General features: G+C 42.0%; 1 protein-coding gene across 1 annotated transcript in view; it reads right to left on the reverse strand.

The window, feature by feature from the left end:
• Window positions 1-22,569, reverse strand: part of LOC137376572 (inactive phospholipase D5-like) — a 75,932-nt gene that overhangs the window by 24,960 nt on the left and 28,403 nt on the right. Inside the window, exons 5-7 of the mRNA XM_068045366.1 lie at window positions 20,533-20,660; window positions 8,263-8,460; window positions 4,822-4,961 (exon numbers count right to left, since the gene is read on the reverse strand). Of these exons, the coding sequence (XP_067901467.1) occupies window positions 4,822-4,961; window positions 8,263-8,460; window positions 20,533-20,660 (466 nt within the window). The remainder of the gene's footprint in view (window positions 1-4,821; window positions 4,962-8,262; window positions 8,461-20,532; window positions 20,661-22,569) is intronic.

Genomic DNA, 22,569 nt, shown 5'->3' on the forward strand with positions numbered 1-22,569 from the left:
TCACTGTAACTTCACACTGGGATTCCCAGTAAAGAATGTTACAATCAGTTGCAACACCAATGCAGGGTGATCGAGTTAGATTTCTTGCCACAGAGATCACTAGATCTCTCAGCGAGGCTTAGTTCGAGGACAGCGACAAATAGCCTTGCGTTACCACTGACCGCAAACTTCGGGCCAATGTTCTTAATTGGAATTTTAGCCCCAAGAGTGCCCACCACATAAAAACCCAATCAACATTATATACAATCTCATTACACACTAGTCCCTTTCCATATTTTTCTTGATGTGTATTCAAGGTTCCAATATAGGCTTTCATTTTTTTTAATCTAAGGGGGAGGTTGGGGATCAATGGACTGAAATTGTGTTGGATTTTTACCCTTGTGCTATAACTGGCATTTAGAGTGACTGGTTGAACTGCTCAAAAAATGAAGGTGAATCAAGTAATTGCCTGGATTAACCAAACCTTCACTCCAAGCACTTGTGTGGGCTGAAAGGTCATCTGTTATGGCCAATTTATCAAACTGAATTGCCACATTAAACAGTTTGAGCCCTTCCTCACCCACTCCATGGGATTTAAAAATAAATGACCATAACGAAGGTAAAATAGAATAAAATGCAAAAACAAAATAGCAATAAAATGTTCCAGAGATGAAGAATTAAAAGAAAATGTCATCCATTTTATATATATATATGCATACACATACACACACTGTTTAGTCTAAGGGCTGCAACACAGTGCATTTATTAACCAATATTAATTTCTAAATAAATCAAGAAGGAAGACTTGCATTTCCAAAGCGCCGTTCATGATCTCCGGATATCCCATTGCACTTTTCAGTCAATGAGTTCTTTGAAGTGTATTCACTGTTGTAATGTAGGGGCTGTGGCAACCTCTTTGTGCACAGCAAGCTCCCACAAATAGCAATGTGATAAAAATTGATTATCTGTCCACTGTGTTGGTTGAGGAATAAATATTGTCCAGGACAACTTTCCCTGCTCTTCTTCTGATCATTATCACATTGCTGTTTGTGGGAGCTTGCTATTGGGATATTGGCTGCCACGTTTCCTACATTCCAACAGTGACTACACTTCAAAAAGTACGTGACTGGCTGTAGAACACTTTGGGGTTGTTTAAAGATAAAAATGCCAATGGAATCAATGGAGGGTAATATCGGGCAGAGTGTTAAACCAGTGTTCCACCCAATCTGGTGGATTCCCGCTGGGCGGCAACGGTTTAAAGTAATGTCTTCACCGTGGCTTTGGAAGGAGGAACCGGAGGTGATGTGGATGGAAAAGCCATTGGATTTTTCAGCCTGAATCATTTTGAGCACTCGTTTGATTCTGAACAGCTATTCACAGCGACCTAGTGAAGGGCACCTTCTACCCTCTTGGTTATAGAGCAATGAGTGATGGAGGATGGAGCGGAGGAGCCAAATGGAGGGTAAGATAATACTGTGTGACAGTGTAGATACGACAGGAACATTTGCAAACGGGGAGACTTCTGGAATACAACATCTGCAAAGTCAAATCTCATAGTTTGGATGAAAACAAACAGATACTGTTTGCATACACCAAGATTAGGGAATAACAAATATCTTGACCATCGAAGCCTGACTTAATTCTTCTCCATTATTTATTTGCGAACATGGACATTTATATCCCAGAAAGCTACACTTATAACACATTGGGCTGCATTTAGTGTGACATATCTTCCTGTCACACCTAAAAAGCATCTTGTATTTATACCACACCAAAGACAGAAGAGGAGAGCGCACACTCGTCTTTGTATCCATTTACTAAACAAATTGAGCCAAATATCGGAAGAGCCATGGCAGAATGTGTTGACCAATCATGCTGGTCAGAAATGAAAGCGATTCAGAAAAGTGGATTGAATGAAAGTTGAGGGGTGGTTGATTTCAACCTTGATCCTGGCAGATAATGGGCAGTTAAAACTAAGCAGGTTACTGAACAATTCAGAACCCAATCCTTCCCGATTGTTTCTGATATTAAACTGCCGAGTTCAGTGAGCGGATGAGATGACTGCCTATAACAGGCATGAGCCCCATGAGTTTAAGCAAATCGATGTCCTATTAGGTTTTTGGCCCATTTCCAGTCGGGAAGAGGGTGCAGAGCAACTGCTGACAGGGGAAGTGGGATTGCCCATCAGCTTCAGGGTTAGTGAGGGTGTTTTGGGAAGGTCTTCAGGGGCTGGAGAGGAGGATTCAGGGTAGGCTGCAATCTTCCTTCTTGGGGCTCAGGAGCACCCCTGCCTTTTCAGGTGGATGTAAAAGATGCCATGTATTATTTTGAAGAAGAGCAAGGGCGTTCTCCCTGCTGTCCGAGCCAATATTTATTCTTCAACTGCCAGCCTGTCAGGAAAGCCACTCCAGTCCTGGATAAAATTCCACTGAAGTCCAGGAGGTGATCCCACAGGTTTTAAATGAGGCCTGATGGTTAATCGGTCTCCTGCTGCCCCAGATTCTGTCAATACTGAACATCTCTCTGGGATCCAGTATAGAATCATAAAGCACAGAAGGAGGCCATTCAGCCCTTCACCCCTGTGCCAGATCTTTGAAAGAGCTATCCATTTCATTCCACTGCCCTGCTCTTTTCCAATAGCCCTTCGAATTGTTTTTCTTTGGGGAGTTGGTCTACTCTCTTTAAGATCTTCAATACTTCAATGAGATCACATCTAAGCCATTGTTTCTTTCCAATGTAAATATTCCTGTAATTTATCTTCATAGTGCAGGTACCCAAACCTACTTTTCAATTCAATTGCCCTTCTTTGTGTTCCCTCCAGGCTTTAATGTTCCTACCAGTAAGTGGGATGATGTTTACAGTTGTATGCAATACAGGAGGAGAACTGGATCAGTGCTTTGTACAAACTATATAACTTCCTGTGATGTGTAACAATTAGTTTTTTACCATGTCACTGTTAAATGTAAACAAACCTTTATAGATAAACTTACACAAAGAAATAAAATTTGAAAAGGAGCAACCTTTATTGACAGGGGCATTTCCTCAGACCTCAACTGACTCCCAATGGGTAGAAACTGGTCTTGTTTAACAAGTGGAATAACTTCATTCTATCAACTTTCTTATTGACCTTGCTTATGTTTTTTTGACCTCTTAGGCAGATCTTTGTGACTTGATTTAATTGGCATATGCAAATTAAGTTTACTTACCATAATTCATCAATTATAAAGCCTTGCTTATGACAAAAGAACTATACAATATGTGTGCTATGTAGATATAGGATTTCCTTTTTTAAAAAAATTGAACACGGAATGTGTTTTCTAGTTAATCTATTTTGTCTCTACAGGTAAAAATAAGCTTAAGAACACAAGAATGGAATGTAAAAAGGACATTTGGTCCATCAAACCTGTTATTTTCTCTCTAATACCATCAATGTTTTGGTAGAGATTTGTCATAGAAAACAGGAGTAGGCCATTCGGCCCTTCGAGCCTGCTTAAGAACTGGAAGGGAAATCATTCTCAAGACTAAGGGGAAAGAATAGAGCAATGGGCTTCATTTGAAAGCTCTACCAAACAGCCAGCACAGGCACAATGGGCCAGGTGGCCTCCTTCAGTGCTGTATCATTCTATGATTCTGAGAAAAATGGGACAAGATTTACAGCAATGTTAATCAATTTCCCCTCCCTATATGTTCTGGCGACATACAGGCAAATTATAAGTGATAATCAACCTTTATTATGAACGAGAACCAAACCATTCAACAAAGCAATGAAGATGATAGTCTGTGAAATTTGATGAACAACAATTGCTTTCCAACATGAGAGAAGCCTGATTAGAATCAGGTTTTTATGACAGCTGGCTGATTACAGCACCGTGACCTGTGACCATGTGCCAGAAGATACTATATTATCACTGGCACAGCTACGCTGCTACTGGGTCTTAGCATTCACTCAGTGGAGAAATATAAAAACAGACTTTAAAAAAGACTAATATAATAACTAAATACATTAGGGATGTGGACCAGAGATTCCAACCAGAATGTCACAGAAACCTCCACAAGTTAGATAATATCTCTGCAAGTTACTTTCTAAATAAAGTAGTTCTTTTATTCAGCTCTTGGTTTCCTGTGTACTGCCTTCGTAATGAGAATTCATTTGTTTACACTATCCTACAACACCCGCAAGTAACAAAGTCATTTCAGACCTGCAGTGAACAGTAAATTGCATTGATCTGTTGAACCTGTGCTACAAAGTGGATCCAGGATCATGTTGCCAGTTGTTGCATATTAACAAAAAGGGACACTCCAATCTGGACAGTACATTAATATTAGATTCATTGTAGCTAGTTTTGTAAAGTAAATTATATTTATTTCTCGTTCCCCCCCCCCCCCACCCCACTCCATTCCCATCTCCTCACCCCATCCTCTGCTGAATGACTGGTCTGATGCTGGGGTATGGTTACAGGATGTTGGTTGCCCCTTGGATCACCCATCCTTTTATATGTGAGCAGCGACAGGCTATTTAAGTATTGCAATCAAGTCTAACCCCATGTCCAAACAGTTGCACTTTTGAATGAGAGAGATCAGGAGCAGGGAGTCTGGTTGCCTTTTGCTTCCCCTATTCCAGATTGGCAATTGCAGTATTCAATAGTCACCCTTGGCAGCTAATTCAGCACCAACTGGGAATCAAAATTGGAACCTTATGCTTCGTGCTAGCGCAGACAATATATTTACCAACAGTGGCATTTGGAAAGGCAATGTAATCCCATAGAGGACGTGAGATCTCCAAATATAAACTGCACATTTCTAATGGTAAAACATCGCAGATAGCGAGCAATTCCCACTGACCTCTGAACATTAGTGCGGTTGACAAGAGGCAGAAAATCCATGACAGCTACGTATATAAACCTCTGAGCATTGGCAATGACCCCGAGGACAGCATCAGTATCTTTGGTGCGGCCACTGGGGCATAACAGTGGAGGAGAAGTCTATTGAGAAAGAAAATGTGAATTAGCAGGGGTAAAGCAAGGTTACATCAGAATGCCAATCTCCTGTAGCCATTTGCTTCAGGTTCCATTCACTTTCCGCAACACTGGCCAAAGCTAGTTTTGGTAGGCTGACCACATACTAAGTGCACTCCCTAGGCAAAGCAGAGGCTTATCTCTGAATGCTGTCACTTCTAGAGTTCTAATGCACACCTGTGACTCGTGTCCTTTACCTTGAGCTGCAATGTAACATGTACAAAGATGAATGTCGCTAGTGGACTGTGTTCACTATGGCAACATTTACCTTCTCATACACATTCAACATTCCTCCTCATAGGCTATGCTCGCCGACAATTCCTCAAACCCAAGACAGCTACACCCTTTAGGTAGCCAACAGCCATATGGGTAATTATAGTTGTGTGTTATTGCACTGAGCTATACATGAGCAAGAAGGAAGGTCCCAGGTTCAATCACCGGCCTGTGCTGAGTTAGGAGGAGCAGCTGTAAACAGTGCTACAATAGGCCTCATCTTCCCCAAGTTACAGTGAGGAGCAAAGAAGTCAAACCATTATTCCTGACCCTGCCTGTGATCAGTGATCTCTGTTTGAAAGCACACGTGTGTGAACATCTGGTGAGCACAGGAATAAGGTGATGTTACCCAAAGTCACATAGGAACAGGAGTAGGCCATTCAGCCCATTGAGCCTGCCCCGCCATTCAATACGATCATGGCTGATCATCCACTTCAATGCCTTTTTCCCCACACTATCCTCATATCCCTTTAAGTCATTTGTATTTAGAAATCTGTCAATCTCTGCTTGAAACATGCTCAATGACTGAGTTTCCACAGCCCTCTTGGGTAGAGAATTCCAAAGATTCACAATGCTCTGAGTAAAGAAATTTCTCCTCATCTCTGTCCTAAGTGGCTTCACCTTTATTTTGAAATTGTGTCCTCTAGACTCCTCAAGCAAGGGAACATCTTAGCTACATCTACCCCCTCTTATCTCTAAGTATTTTGTAGGTTTCAATGAGCACCTCTCATTCTTCGAAACTCTAGAGAATACAGGCCCAGTTTCCCTAATCTCTCTTCATAGGACAATCCCGCCATCCCGGGAACAAGTCTGGTGAACCTTCGTTGTAATTCCTCTATGGCAATAATAACCTTCCTAAGGTAAGGGGACCAAAACTGCACACAGTACTCCAGGTGTGGTCTAACCAAGGTTCTATACAATTGAAACAAGACTTCACTACTCCTGCACTCAAATCCTCTTGCGATGAAGGCTAACATACCATTAGCCTTCTTAATTGCTTGCTGCACCTGTATGTTAGCTTTCAGTGACTTATTAACAAGGACACCCAGGTCCCTTTGTACATCTACACTTTCTAATCGCTTACCATTTAAGAAATAAACTGCAGATCAATTCCTCCTACCAAAGACACAGCCTGCTGATTCTCATGAGGGAATTTTAACCCCCAAACATGCGGAGGGTTGCATTGGGTGAGGGGTTAAAGTGTTAAAAATCCAAATCCTGACTCCAAACCACCCACATCCAGTTTTAATGGAGGCGAGGCAGGGGACGAGCAGCCAATCCGCTCTCAGGAGATGGCTTGACAATTTAAATACTATAATGAAGTTGCATGCCTCATGCTTATGTACAATTTTAATTTTACTTTGGGAAACCTGACAGCTATAACGAGGAGAGGACTGGTGGATACAGGATCCTGCCTTTCCCCAGGATCGGATTCAACCCGTCCCCTCCCTCCCCACCTCACTGGTCGGGGCTCGGTCCTACCTGCGGTCTCTCCTCCAACGTTCCCCGCACAAGCCTGTCAATCAGGCTGACTTCCAGGTGGGGAACCTGTCAGTTAAAACTCCACAATGTGCAGGGAAATCCTGACTTCTGGATTTTTCTGCCTGCTACCAGCAACCCACACCACCCCCCCCACCCCACCCACCCACCCCACTGCTCCTGAGTAGTCAAAAAGTTAAAACTCCCCCCTCACCATCTGGATTCTCCCATTAATAAGGAAAGGTTGGCAGAGCCTTGGGAACTGGACCTCAGCACCTTGAAAGAGAGAAGGGGAGAAAACTGCACCCAAAAATCCCAGGTGGTTATGACCCAGCATAAATACTAGGGTACACCTGCCCACTGCTAACACCTCTGACCATGCCAAGGTTTGGGAAATCAGGGGAAACTGATGTGGAAAATAACCATTTTCCTTTTCGGGGCACATCTGAAGTTCTGCGACCAGAAGTGGGTGCAGAGTACAGTATAAATGGCTAGCCAGAGGTGGGAGTGCCAGGCCTCCCCGCCCCAAACAGGATCAGTCATCCTTTGTACCCTGTTACTTTTAAAAAACCCTCATATGTGTGGATCTAAATCCCAAGTCCCAGCCTTAAGCTCCTACCTGCAGTAACATGTGATGAGTGCCTAGAGTGCCATCTCTGGTTGCAGGTATTCTGGAGGTTTCATTGCATGGCCTCTCGAACTACCTGCCCCAGTCATGCGGCCTTTTTCTCACTCTCTAATATTTTTATAACTAATGACTGAAAGAGTTCGAAGAATTTTTTTTTTTAAATGTCCCGAAGATCATTAATTCCTGAAGACTCCAGAACAATCGTGGGGAGTTGGCAACCGTACAGTAAGCAGAATGCAGGGGATTATGTTACCCCACCCACCCCCACCCCCCATCTTGCTGAGAGCCAACAATCTTTCTGATCTCCCCCATCATCATTATCATTGCTGATGCTATCAGGAGCCTTTAATCAGCAGCCCTGCAACTGTCTCTCACTCAGAACAGCATCATAGAGTTTCCTTAATGTGCCCTTATAAAATACCCAGACTGTACTTTCCAATGTTAAGAAGCAGAAAAGCCTGTTTAAAAAAAGGTCTTCATGTTGAGAGTAAAGTCAAATTTTACTCATCTCCCTGCACAGGGATTTGCTGATCCAGCTCTCGCGGGTGCATGGACGACACCTAGAAAAAATGAATGGGAGCAGTTGGGATATTTCTCCGATAGCTAGTCCATGTCAGTCCCCAATTGCAATTCCGGACACAGCAGGGATCAAACTTGCGGACTTCATTTGTCTGTACAGTTCAGCACTACGCTACGTGGTGAATATACAGGAGATGATGCCAGCTTGTAGGTACCAACAGGAAAGTCTGAGTACCATCACTAAGCCAGGTGCACTCAGTGCTTAATACTTGCTTCCGGGTTTAATGAGTTGTTTCACAAAGTGTAAATCTGCTCCGTTCTCTGACAAAGTTGCCAATACAAAGAGCATCAAAACGAAACGTTACTCACAGCCAGATAGACTTCAGCCTCAATCCCGTTCAGCTGCAACTTGAGAGGTGAATGCACATTGGAGATACCGAACAGTTTCTTCGACCAGATTTCAGGTGTGGAGTCTCGGTACTCCAGCTGCCAATACACAGAGAAGACTTTGTGCAGGTCCAGGCCAAGGCAGCTGCAGTTATACATGATGATACCCAGCTCTTTCATCTGTGGGAATGAAGTGAATTCTGTTCAAGGCAAAGCAGCAAATGGGAATCGTCAACCTTGTTCTCTCCTACACGTACTACAGCAACTTAAAAAAAAGGCGAGTCTATGCACTTCTACAGATGAATATCTTAAGTGAAATGGAAATATGGTTCTGAGATGGGAGAGCCTCCAGCCTGGACAATGGTGGACCTGGCAGTGCTTCAAAAAAAAGACTTGCATTTATATAGCACCATTTATGACCTCAGGATGTCCCAAAGCATTTTACAGCCAATTAAGTGCTTTTGAAGTGTAGTCACTGCTGTAAAATGGGAAATGCAGCAGCCAATTTTTGCACAGCAAGCTCCCACAAACAGCAATGTGATGATGACCAGATAGTCTGTTTTTGCGATGTTGATTGAGGAATAAATATTGGCCAGGACACTGGAATAATGCGCCTGCTCTTCTTCAAAATAGTGTCACCTTAGAAAGCCACCTTACGCCCCATCTTACTGAGCAGACGGGGCCTCATTTTAACATCTCATCTGAAAGATGGCACCTTTGATAGTTGTGGACTCCCTCAGTACTGCACTGGAGTGTCAACCTAGGTTTTTATGCTCAAGTCTCTGAAGTGGGTCTTGAAACAACCACCTCCTGGCTCAGAGGCAAGAGGGCGACGAACTGAGCCACAGCTGACGCAAGAAAGCACAAGAATACATACCTCCCAAAAATATACTTAAGAAAAAGTGAAATATTTTGCTGGATGACTGGCTTTTTAAAATATATAACACAAGAATATAATGATTAGAAACATGGTATCAGCGCACTTAGAAAATCATAATACGATCAAGAGGAGTTGAAACAAATTTGTGAAAGGGAAACAACGATGTTTGACAAATCTGTTTGAGTTTTTGAAGATGTAACTAGTCGGATGGATAAGGGGGAACCAGCAGATGTAGTGTGTTTGGATTTTCAAAAAGCATTCAATAAGGTGCCACACAAGGCTATTACACAAAATTAGGACTCAAGGGATTGGGGGTAATATATTAGCATGGATTGAGGATTGGTTAATGGACAGAAAACAGAGAATGAATAAATGGGACATTTCTGGGTTGGCAGGTTGTAACCATCGGATACCGCAAGGAGCAGTACTTGGGCCTCAGCTATTTACAATCTATATTAATGACTTAGGTGAGGGGACAGAGTGTAACATACCCAAGTTTTCTGGTGATACAAAGTGAGGTGAGAAAGTAAGCTAAGAGGAGGATGCAAAGAGGCTGCAGCAGAATATAGACAGGTTGGGTGAGTGAGCAAGAACGTGGCAGATGGAATATAATGTGGTGAAGTGTGGTTATCCACTTTGCTAGGAAAAATAAATAAAACAGAATATTTTTTGAATGGCAAGAGACTGGGAAATGTTTGCATTCAGAGGGACCTGGGTGTTCTGGTGCTGAATGGCCTGTGTCTGTGACTTATATCCTATGTAATGTGTTGCAATTCTATGTGATGAATCACAATGTTAACATGCAGGTACATCAAACAATTAGGAAGAGCTGAAATGTTAATTCTGTTTCTCACTCCACAGATGCTGCCAGGCCTGCTGTGTATTTCCAGCACTTGCTGTTTTTATTTTATATAAATGGATTAGAGCCTGAGAGTAAAGAAGTTTTACTATAATTATACAGGGCAGTGGCGAGGCGACACCTGGAGTACCACGTGCAGTTTTGGTCTCCTTACCAAAGGAACAACATACTTGGTTTTGAGGGGACTGCAACGAAGCTTCATTAGACTGGGTCCTAGGATGAGGCGATTGTCCTTTGAGGAGGTATTGAGTAGACTAGGCCAACATTCCCTGGAGTTTAGAAAAATGAGGGGTGATATAATTGAAACATATAAAATGCTTAAGGGGCTTGACAGGGTAGATACTGACAAAATGTTTTCCCTGGTTGGGGAATCTAGAACATCGGGGTCACAGTCTCAGGATAAAGTGTCAGCCATTTAGTACTAAGAAGAGAAGAAATTTCTTCACTCAAGTGGTTGTGAATCTTTGCTGAATCCAAAGAGTTGTGGATACTCGGTTGAGTATATTCAAGACAGAGGTTGATAGATTTTTGGGTACCAAAGGAATTAAGGAATATAGAGATAGGGCAGGAAAGTGGAGGTGAGGTAGATCATTAGCCATGATCTTGTTGAATGGTGGGGCCGGCTCAAGGAGCCAAATGGCCTACTCCTGCACCTATTTCTTAAGTTCTAAGAAAACACAAAGCCATAAATGACAGCACATATTCATGGTAAACATGAACACGTAATTTATCATTTTAATATTGGAACGCAATTGGATACAGGAAAGAAATTCTCTTAAGGCATCAGTGGCTTAAATAAAAATGAAGGATTAAACTTCAATTTCATTTAATTACATTCCCTTTGAATTGTTTCAAATTACTTACAAAAAAAATAAGCTCCTTTCATGTTAATAGGTTAGTCTGAAGTATTGCATTGACTGAAAGGCTGATCTTGCTTAAGGTGCCTGTGACAAATGTAGAATTTTAATTTCAGTAGGCTCAGATATCTAAATATATCTTAAAAGCAATAGTCAAGCATTTTCATAATGAAAGATTAGAGACAATTGGACTACACAGAAAAGCAAATTCTTTCTAATGATAAATTCATTAGATAATGGTGCTGGGATTAGATTGTACATTGTAAGGGTTATAGCAGTAGGGTTGCCAACCCTCCAGGAATGTTCTGGAATCAGCAGCAGTTGAAGATTAATCTCCAGAACAATGCAGGGAGCAACACTGGAGAAAAATTACAGGAGCATTAAAACAAAAATTGTATATAGCTTTAATTTTCTTTGAACACTTAATATTAGAGATGGGATGAAAGGCTGTTTGACTGACTCACCAATCATCCAACTGTGTAATGAAGAGTCTTTCGCATTCCAATCGGCATTGGAAGGCAGCAAGGATGAGCATGTTGGGTTACTGATGGCAGGAGCATCAGGATGGGGCAGTTGCAGGTTGGAGGTCATGTGATGAAACCTCCAGGAATATGTTAAACCAGAGTAACCAACCCCGTAAGGCAGGTGTTGAGACTTTGGATCCAGTCAACGTATGGCAGCCCAGTGGTTATGGTGCTGAACTAGCAACTCAAGGGTAATGGGACTGATCTTCCACTTCCATCATGTTCAAGGATAGTCAGCGAGGCAGCTGCAATGCTCACCCAAAGCATGCATTGCGAAGCCTGAAGGGCTAAACGATTTTCCGTTCAGGCCTCGCTTAAAGGGTGCCTGCAAGTTTTGGACGCCAAGCAAGCACCTGCACAGCACACCAGTTGTAGGAAGGGTGGGAAAATGGCGAAGGGAGGAGCTGATCTGGAGGGAGGGCCTCAACATGGGTCAGCAGTAGGCTGAAGGTTTGCCAAATGTGCCCAGAAGCAGTGAACCTTAAAGGCACCACTTAAGGCTGCTCAACGCCTCGTGCAAATGAGTAGAGTGTACGCAGCACATGCTCCACCCATTTCTACCTGATAATTGCAATATTGGTCCTACAATCAGTGTGGGGATTCAATGTACAAATTTAAGCAGACTCCCACTGGAAACAGGTGGTCAGGCTACTATTCTGTCCGCAGCTCAATCATTTAAGCCTTGGGCATCAATCGGACAGCCATTTCCTCCCCTAATTTTCAACTGTTTGCCACCCAATTTTCAGGAGGCGGTAAGCAGTTAAAAAATCACCTTTTCCCACCCTCATTGTGAGTTTATAATGCCACTGTAGCCTGCTTTGAAATCAAACTAAAAAAAATCTGGTAAATTGTGGCTGACACTAGAAAATATCCATGAAAGCTGCTATTTTGTCATAAAAATCCAAATGGTTTACTAATATCTTGCAGGGGAGGTAATGTGCTACCTCTGGTCTGACTTATGTGCGTCTATGGGATTGTGTCTTAATATCAGGGCAACTAGAGTCATAAACATTGCCCTGCCAGTGTCAATTATATCCCAAGAATAAATATTCTAAATAATTGTAAGGTAATTTTCCCATTCTAGTACTGCATTATTTAATAATTTGGTTATATTCTATTTGCTTCTGAGAATCATTCCTAATTGTAAATAAATCCACTTAGTGGCTAGTCTGGTTTAGAATTGCAATATCTTTTGTTATTTGGATTGATGGGAGATAAACTACATATCCTACACATTCTCTGGTAGGAAATGCACAGTGGCAGCAGTGTGTACCATCTACAAGATGCAATACAGCAACTCACCAAGACTCTGTTGATAGCACCTTCCAAACCTGTGACTTCTACCATTTAGAAGGACAAGGGCAGCAGACGCATGGGAACACCATCGCCTGCAATTCCCCTCCAAGCCACACACCATCCTGATTTAGAAGTATACCGCTGCTTCTTCACTGTTGCTGGATCAAAATCCTGGAACTCGCTCCCTAACAGCACTCTGGATGTACCCAGACCAGATGGATTACAGAAGTTCAAGGTGGCAGCTTTTTCAAGGGCAATTACGGAAAGCTGGCCTTGCCAGCAACGCCCACATCCCACAAAATGAAGAAAGAAAAAACCTCACTGGGGTTCATTGTTAGACCCAAGCTAGTGGTAGAGAATAAAAAACATAGGCTTCAGTTCTTAACAGTCGTGGTCTGCTCACAGACAACTCTGTCAAGCTATTTCCAATTGGAAAAGGTGTTAGACAAAGCCCAAGATGTAACACATTCAACATACTCTTACTTGGCAAAACTTGTCAAATGTGTTTTCTTCCCTTCTAGGTCTCCACACACGATATAAAAAGTGAGAACAAGATGATTTCTCCTTCCATATAGAGGATTAGGAGAACTTCTATATAATAGAACAGTTCAAGTTTCAAAGTCACTTGTTAAGAGGAACTTGCAGTGCAATCTATCCATCAAACCATTCCTGCTACAACAAGGAGGAACTTCCAAAATGCCCAGTGAGCTTACACAGTGATTACTCAGCAGATCAGACATAAACAAGGTTTGATTCCCAGACAGTCAGTTCTGAGTTTACTGATCTCCGTCATGACAGTGTGATATACGGAGGGGAAAAAAGAAAATCAGCTGAGGTTCCCTCTCCTGACTGAATCCGATAACAGCTGCTCAAAGTGCACCTGCGTGGACAGGAACAGACTCAGCTTTGCTGCCCCATCCCCTCATGATGGAATAAATTAGGCTCCCACTTGCATAATGAGTCACTGGAACAGGAGACTGGAGAGCAACCAGCACCTTTGGAATTGTCTCTGTCAAGTGGCCATTGCCTTCGGAGGGAGTGGAACTGGAAGGGGAGAAAATTGGTGAAAAGACGACAAACTCTCTCCAAGAGCAGCTGCTTTTCTTGGCGTGGCATTGTTGAGAAGTCCAGCCACCGCACTGTACCACCTGGATTTCAGAGCTGCAACTCTGAACGTGAAATTATTGCCCGATCGATTCTCCCGAGAGTGCTAGATGTCAGCCTTGGTTCAGTAGAAACACTCTTGTCTCTTAGTCAGAAGGTTGTGGGTTTGAACCCCAATCTAGAGATTTGAGCACACAATCTAGGCTGACAGTTTTGAGAAAACTGCTACACTGTCAGACAGGCTGACAGTGAGATGAGAGCCTGTCTGCTCTCTCAGGTGGGCGTAAAAGATCTCACAGCATTATTCAACGAGCAGGGGAGTTCTCCCCAGTGTCCTGGCCAAATTTATCCCTTAACCAACATCTAAAACAGATGATCTGGTCATTTAATTCATTGCTGCATGTGGTACCTTGCTGTGTGTAAATTGGTTGCCACATTTCCTACCGTACAACAGTGGATATGTTTCAAAAAGTACTTCATTGGCTGTAAAGCAGTTTGGGACATCCTGATGTCATGAAAGGCACGATTGTTACGACCTCAGTAAAGGCCGTTAACTTTAAAACAAGAGATATGAAATCCCCTGACCAATTAAAGTATTGTACAAGATTTCATGTTTTAAGACTTTTACTATAAACTAAAAATCAACATTAACTAAACAGTACATAGTAGGTAGCAAATACACTAAATTACAGAGAAAAGTATTTCCTATTAACTTATTAACCCACTCAAAAACCTCACACCACATTTATACGTTACAGTTTCTGATCAAATCGGTATCTTTGCAGTTAAAAGTCCCAAATTGCTTCCAGTTGCAATGCGTTGGATCCTTCTCTTGGATCAGTGTCCTTCTCAAAACCAATGTCCTCTTCGCTTACTTCTCCCGAGCATATTTGACTGGTCTTCTGTTAATAAAGCCATCAGCCCGTTGGTATTTTCACCCCGCAAACCTCAACTTTTGAATCGGGTTCAAGTCTTAGCAGCCTTTTTTCCAATATCAGTAATCGGAGTGCAGCTCTTTCTCTCTCTCTCTCTTTTGAGGCTGCAGCTGCTGGTATTCATGTCTTCCTTTCAGCCCGCCAAACCTAGGCAAGCCTGTTGAATTTATTCAGAACAAAAGTCAATAGACATTTGCTTTTTACAATTCCCAGAGTCCATAATTCTGACCATAGCAAAACCACCTGGGCCTTCCTGTGTTTCCAAGTGTTAACGATTGCAACTCAAATTTGCACTTTTAGAGCCCCTGGCTCCTTGTTTACGATCTGAGTGTCTGGGAGATCAAAATCCATTGTCCTTTCAAGTGTTATAATCTTGCACCCTGCTTTCAAAAGGGTCTTTGATCTGGGTTCCTTGTTTCTATGGTAACCATAGAACCATGTCTCTGGGAAGAATTGGTGCAAGGTCACATGTCTCCTCCGAATCTATTTTATACTGCATTAAAGATCACAGTTTTTACAACATAATCATACTACAATGTCCAGTGCTTATAACACAATATAAATGTGAGTTCTTTATTTTGCTTTTATGACAGGGTTCTTTCAATTTGTGGCCACTGCCAATGTCTGATGGTATATCTGGTTTTATGGCATTATCTGCCATCCAATCAAACACTGTGATATGAGTTACAGCAGCAATAATTAATCACAGGCTTGATTAATGTGTTCACGTTGTAAAACATGCCTGATACCAATAAAAAACCTTGAAAATGACTGGCTGCCTATGAGCATAATAAGTTTTGATTGATAACATATTTTGTTATTGATCCAATACTGAAGGTGTTCGCAATTCTCTTACCGTGTAGTTTTGCCAGAGATCAGGCTTTTTTGGCTGATCTAAATTGGCTGGGCCTATTTCCAACACTATTTGAAATGTGATCATTGCAGAGTTTTAACCAGTTATCAATGCATGGGTCCAATTTGCATTTGACTTTTACAATCACTTGCATAGAATTCAGACAGTATCAGACCAGATTTTAAAAGAAAATCCAGTCTGTAAAACAGAGGGGCTTGTAAAACACATTCACCATTAAAAGTAGTTTAATGACTTTTACCGATTATGAATAATGAAAGCATTAAACCAATGAATCATGAGGGCACGCTAAAATTTCACAATTTAAATCTCATCAACAATTATATCACAGCGCCACAAAAATGATAATCTTTGGAATAGCTACTTCTGAAAATTAATGGGTATCACAAAGACAGACAGACAGAGACAGATAGTCAGTCAGTCAGGAGTGTGGAGGAATACTCTCCACTTGTCTGTATGAATGTCACTCTAATGTCCCATCCAAGACAAAGCAGCCCCCTTGATTGGCACCCCATTTACCACCTTAAACATTCACTGTCTCCACCTTTGCCACACCATAGATGCACTGCAGCAACTTGTCAAAGTTCCTTCCGACAGCACCTTCCAAACCCACGACAGCTACTGTCAAGAAGGAAATGGCAGCAAGTGCATGGAAACACCACCATCACCAAGTTCCCCTCCAAGTCACACACCATCCTGACTTGGAACCGCATCGCCATTCCTTCATCGTCACTGGGCCAAAATCCTGGTACTCCTTCCCTAACTGCACTGTGTGTGTACCTATACCACACAGACTGCAGTGGTTCAAGAGGCAGCTAAGCACCACCGTCTCAAGGGCAATTAAGGATGGGCAATAAATGCTGTCCTTGCCAACACCCACATCCATGACTGAATATATATGTATTTGCAAAGTGGTAAAATTCCATGAATTAATATCTAAATTAAAACAGAGCCCAAAGTTTAGAGGAGGATCATTCAAGGCAGATGATTCAACGTCACATCAATGCAATTACCGTTCAACTTCTTCCATTACAAATAAATACTGTGGTAAACTAGAGGATCCCAAATACATTGTTAAGTGCAAAAATGTCATAATGTAAACTTTGCCCTTGTAATTACAGCACATGCATTCCTACAAATGAACATCTTTGCCAAATGCACTTCTCAAAGATTTATGGGTATAACCACACTTTATAATTCTATGAAATGAAACGATCTCAATCACATAGTATATGAATATCTAACGGATACACACTACAAAAAAAAACAGACACCCAAGGCATGGGATTCCTGCAGCAGTTCAACAGACATGGGTCCATGGCCAAGTCAGGACTGATATTCAACTATTACATGAAATGGAACTTTGAAAACACATCTGTAATATCAGCTATAAATCCTCTTGTGGATCTTTTTAAGTGCTTCTGAAGTGCTATTGTAAAAATAACAGTGGAACATCAACATTTGTAACTGTGGAACTTAATATTAAGTTCACCATGACTAACAGGGTACAACACAAGTTCCTTTATACAATTAACTCAGAAGTGTCCAAAAGCCAACCTACACTCTCTCCACACTGTGCCACTCCTGGGTACCTACACATGCCTCCCTGTCTTCTATTTTACTGCTTCTCCTCGGGGCAATCTGTGGGCCAGTATTACAAGAGATGGTGGGATGCTCCTATTGGGCTAAAGGCTCAATAAACGGAGGTTAACCTCCCAACAACCTCATGGTAGAGACAGTCTCTGCTTGCTGCCTCTCTAGGGTTCGTCCCTGGGCAGCCTAGTGTTGCTTTCAATGCTTTACATTTGTGGTGCTCTGAAAGGAAAGTCCAGAGGTCTGGCTGGTGCTCCTACGCTGAGAAACAGCAGCAATGTGCAGGTCTCTTCCAGTTATTGCCACCGGGCACTGAATCTGCATTCCTGCTGATCGATGGTCTGGCTGATCCATCTCTGAAAGGACCGAGAGAACAACTATTTACAACTTGATCCCCAGGGTCTGTAAGTTACTACAAAGGGTACCATCTAATCTACCCCCTACTGCCCCTAGAGCTGCAGCCTGTGTTTTCATGGAGAGCATGCCTCTGACTGCTTGTGCAGGTTGTTTGCTGCTTCCAGTGAAGCTGCTACATGCTCTGTTGATCCATGCATCGATATTCCTGCAAATGCAGGTTGCAGAGTCAGAGTTATCATTTGTTTCGCATCCTCAGAGACTGACTTCAGAGCCTGCATGTAACCATGATATTCCTCCAACATCCTTCTTTCCAGGTGAATGATTATGAGATTTAGATCCCACAGTGCCAAAAGCAACAGACTCCTCAGCCTCCACTGCCACATTCTCACCCACTTCTCCAGCTTCCTTCTGGCACTGTGAACAACCTGGTGCTACGTCCTTACTAACTCCATGGAAATTGCCTTGAGTGACCATATATCTGAGCTAATGTGTGGGAGTGAATAGGTATGTGATGCAAAAGGCTGGTTGTTAATTGTATATTACTTGTTTAATTGTATGCATGTGGTGGGCATTAACTGGGGATTCACTTGTGCTCCTATAAATAGGAACAGACTGAAACTGTGGTGGTTACATTAGGAGATACATGTTTCTAATGTGTATCTCTGTAAATAAATGCTTTTAAAGTGTAAAGATTGGCTCCAGTTCTATCCTTCACCACCTGACTTTTTGGAATATAACACTTGTAGCAGAGGATTCTGCGACAGAATCTTGTTCCTGGGACTTCAATGTGACCCTGTCTTCAACATCCTCTTCCTCCACATCATTATAGTTCATGAGGAAGGATTTTCTTCTCTCTTGCTCCTCCTCAACATCATTATCTTCCTCCTCTTCATCATCCTCTGTTTCCACCCCTTCCCATTGTTCTGATAGATAAACGGGAAAGGAGGGTATAAGCCAAGAAAGGTTGGAAATAACACTTTGGAAACAAGGATATGGAGCTTTGGCTGTGGACTGCTTCACAAGCATTCCATGGCTCCTCTGAAGATGTGCACACATTTACCTGCTGCCTGCACGTGTCTCACTAATCTCACCATCTCCCATGGCTACAGCAGAGTGCCTCCCAACAGATGTTTTAAATGCCCTAAAATCCTGTACATCCATTCTTTACATCAGAAAAATACATACTGCTGCAAAAATTGGATTGCACAGTGTGTTTCTAAACCCAAATTGCAGCCTTCCTTCTTGACCCTCTGCAAACCTGAGCTCCTTCAAAATTCTGCTGTCTGCATCCTAACTCACACCAAGTCCTGTTCACCCATTAACCTTGTGCTCGCTCATCTACATTGGCTCCCAGTCTCAATTTTTAAGATTCTCATCCTTGGTTTCAAATTCCTTCAAGGCCTGCAATACCCCCTACCACCACCTCGCCCCCATCCCCCCACTCCCATCTCTGTAACCTCCTTCAGCCCTACATCCCTCCATGATCTTTGCGCTCCACCAATTCTGACCTCTTGCACATCCTCAATTTCCTCAATTTTCATGGCTTCAACATTGGCAGCTGTGCCTTCAATTGTCTAGGCTCCAAGTTCTGGAATTCCATCTCTCCACCTCTCTCCTACTTTAAAATGACCCGTAAAACCTACCTCTTAATACCTCTATTTAATTCGATGTCAAATTTTGTCTGATAACGCTTTTGGGAAGCACCTTGGGACATTGTAACTACATTAAAGGTGCTATATAAATGCAAGTTGTTTTGTTGTTATGATTTACTCCCATTCTAAATGGAAGTAAACAGTGAACTTTTCCTTTCAACCTACTGAGCAAAACTACATGATTCTTAAACCCTTAAATTGGGCAAAATAGATCAAAGCAGCAGGCTTCTCACTCTTCTTACTGGCAGAAGTAGTTATAAATTAAACAGATCAGAACCCTGCCAACTGGCTATTTGAAATATAATATGGCAGTTACCAGAGGAACTATATGATTACTAATTTTGTAGCTGATTGGATTTTACTACTAATGAGATCCTAATACCATCTAAAGAGCATAACCGAGTGCATTGTATTACAGCAACAAAGTCAGCTGAAAACAATAGTTATCCTGGGTACTAATTTCAATGATTTGTGACCAGCAACCTACATCAGACTCTAGTCTTCAGTCAGCCTGTAGAATTGTCAGACTTGATTTCCCCTAGTGCAAGAAAAACTCTGTCCAAGGTTCAATTCAGAGAGTGGCACCCTCACCAAATAGGAGTCTGCGTCCAATTTATGGTACACAAAGCAAAAGATGGTGATCTGGTTTTAATGCTGCAACCTAATTCACATCGTATTGATAATGGCAGCCGTAATGTGGGGAAAATTACATTTTCATTTCCCATGTAATATATTTCAATTGTGTTCATCTCACAAACAGTTCTGGTTGTGTGTAATAGAAAAATACTTCCTCGAATGCATAATCCTTGTAAGGGATAATTCTGTGCTCTGTAATAGTGAACTGCACCATTTCTGCACATCTCTCCATCTTGGTCTTGCCCGTCATTATATTACGTATCGATCCAGTAAATTTCTATGACTCTGATCGATCACAACGCTGTGGCCGTACTGAACCTGACTTAGCAGGAATGGGACTTTTCAAACACAAATGTAATTCATGCCAACATACTTTGTACCTGCTTCTTCAGCTGCAGGAACCAAAGGCCTTATTTCTCCAAAATAATTCAGGTGACTTGAAGCCAGGGGTGATAACACATATTTTCCTTTTCGCCAACGCTTGTCCATTCCTCATTGCTTCAACTTGCATTGTTCATCAAGCACATGTGGGCTTTGTCCAAAGGTTCTCATTTAATACTGACTACACACGCCAGCTTGTGCGTTATTATTTCACAATGGGACATCGAACACGTTCAAAAGACATACAAGTATCAAGCTTTAAACAATTGGCAATTATCTTTATCAGCGTCTATTAGGTATAAATTACCTGAGTCAGAGAGCGCCAGTCCATGTGGGCACTGCCAATGTAAATGTGCTTCTTGTCCACCACCCAAAAAGAAGAATGAAGCTCGCCACCAATAATGGGAGTCATGTTGATGTATTTCACCAGTGCACCTGGGTGTTAAACAGCCAATAACTAGCCATTAGCTGCTACTTATCAATATCTTCACGCTATACAGTGAAACATAGGACACAATATGAAGATCTCTTGCCATGGAGTCAAAAGGTTGTGGGCTTGATGATAAAGTTATCAGTATTATCGCATAAACATTCTTTAAAAATTGTTCATGCATAGAAGTAAAAATTACATCATAAGGGGTTGTGCTCAAATAAAATCTCACATCAGCCCTGTAGGTTTATAGTTAATTATAAACTAGCTCTTTATTGGATGACACATTGTTTGATACAGTCAGGAGCATGATCTAACTAACACACAATTTATTATTTTGCTGTTAAGATGGAGTGTATTTAAGTGGGCCCGTCCCTGTAAGGTCATTAAGTCTAATTGCTGCAATTGAACAAAGCCTGAGGCCAGTCAGAGTTTAACTGTAGTTTACCGAAGGAAGTTTGCAAATTGGAAGATGCTTGTAAAGTTCTGACTCCAAGTTCAGAAAAGAAAGTATGAAATTGTATATATTCTTGACGCTAAACATCACAGCTGAAAAGGTGACATCTGAAGTGTGATGATACTCTCTAAGCTTTTGCATAGACTAACGCAAAATCTGTCACATTATTTAAAGCAGGTGAATGCTATAATGTCAGACACAATGTAGTATCTGGAATTTGTGTCCTTTCAAGGCCACAAATTTCCCAATCACCCCCATCGCTTCTGGTAATTCCCACTGGAGGTGACAGGGGATGCACAATATGGCCGCTCATATATGGGCAGATGCGTGAAATATTATGCAAGTGATCATCCAAAATATTTTCCATTATTTGTGCCATAGCAACACCAGGTGCAAGGGATGCTTTATTCATCCTGTATTGCTATGGGCAGTAAAGGACGCCTTTTAGAATTTAAGTGGAACAATAAAGTCTATGCAAACCAGTGCAGAGTAAATGAGGCATTATTTGGATAAGAAATGTTAAAAGTCATTGGCTGAAATGATTGCTCAAGGGTTAACACCATCTGAGCAAATACAATTCCTAACTGAAACTCAGTACAGAACTATAAATGTAAGCAGAGTGAGTGAATTATGAGCCAGCTGCAGACTTTGGAGACAAAAGGAGAGTGCTATCACTCCTTACCATAATTGGTGATGGTGCTGTAAATGTGTATATCATGTATGGCAGGCAATCGAAAGAAAATGCAGGAAGTCAGAGAATTCTTGTCAATGAGTAAACAGACTGCCCAACTATTTCAGGTGTATGGCTGCTCGAATATGAAAAAAACGAACCAACTTGAATTTATGTAGCACCTATCACGGCCTCAGGATGTTCCAAAGCACTTTACAACCAGAGAAGTACTTTTGCAGTATAGTTACTGTTCTAATGTAGGAAACATGGCAGCCAATTTACAACCAGCAAGGTCCCACAAGCAGCATTGGAATTAATGACCAGGTAATTGTTTTTAAGTCATGTTGTTTGAAGACAAGGGTCTATACCAGTTGTAGGAGCTGGTTTAAAGGACGTGCAATGCATGCTCAGCCTATTTGTACACAGGCACTGAACAGCCTAAGCAACAGTTCATAAGAATGGATTGCAAGTGCTCCGAATAAGAAAGTAACATTACGGCTATTGGCTGTATCATACAGAGTAGGCAGAGTAGGTAGAGGGGAACATCAGGCAGGGAGGATTGCATGTAGGTAGCAAAGGCCGACTAGTTCTCCTTCCATTTAAGTTAATGGAAGGAAATTCTGTCGTGTTCTGTAAGAGGGTGCGATTCACTCTGCTAAGTGGCATGGATGAGAATCTAGCCCCCTACCCCCACCAGTGTCTACATACTGAAGGGCATTGAGTGCTGGTGGAACTGTACCCAAACAAGGTGCCAATACCTCATGGCAGAAGAGGAGTGAAACGTGGA

This window comes from Heterodontus francisci, chromosome 13 (genome assembly GCF_036365525.1).
Source record: "Heterodontus francisci isolate sHetFra1 chromosome 13, sHetFra1.hap1, whole genome shotgun sequence".
Lineage (NCBI taxonomy): Eukaryota > Metazoa > Chordata > Chondrichthyes > Heterodontiformes > Heterodontidae > Heterodontus > Heterodontus francisci.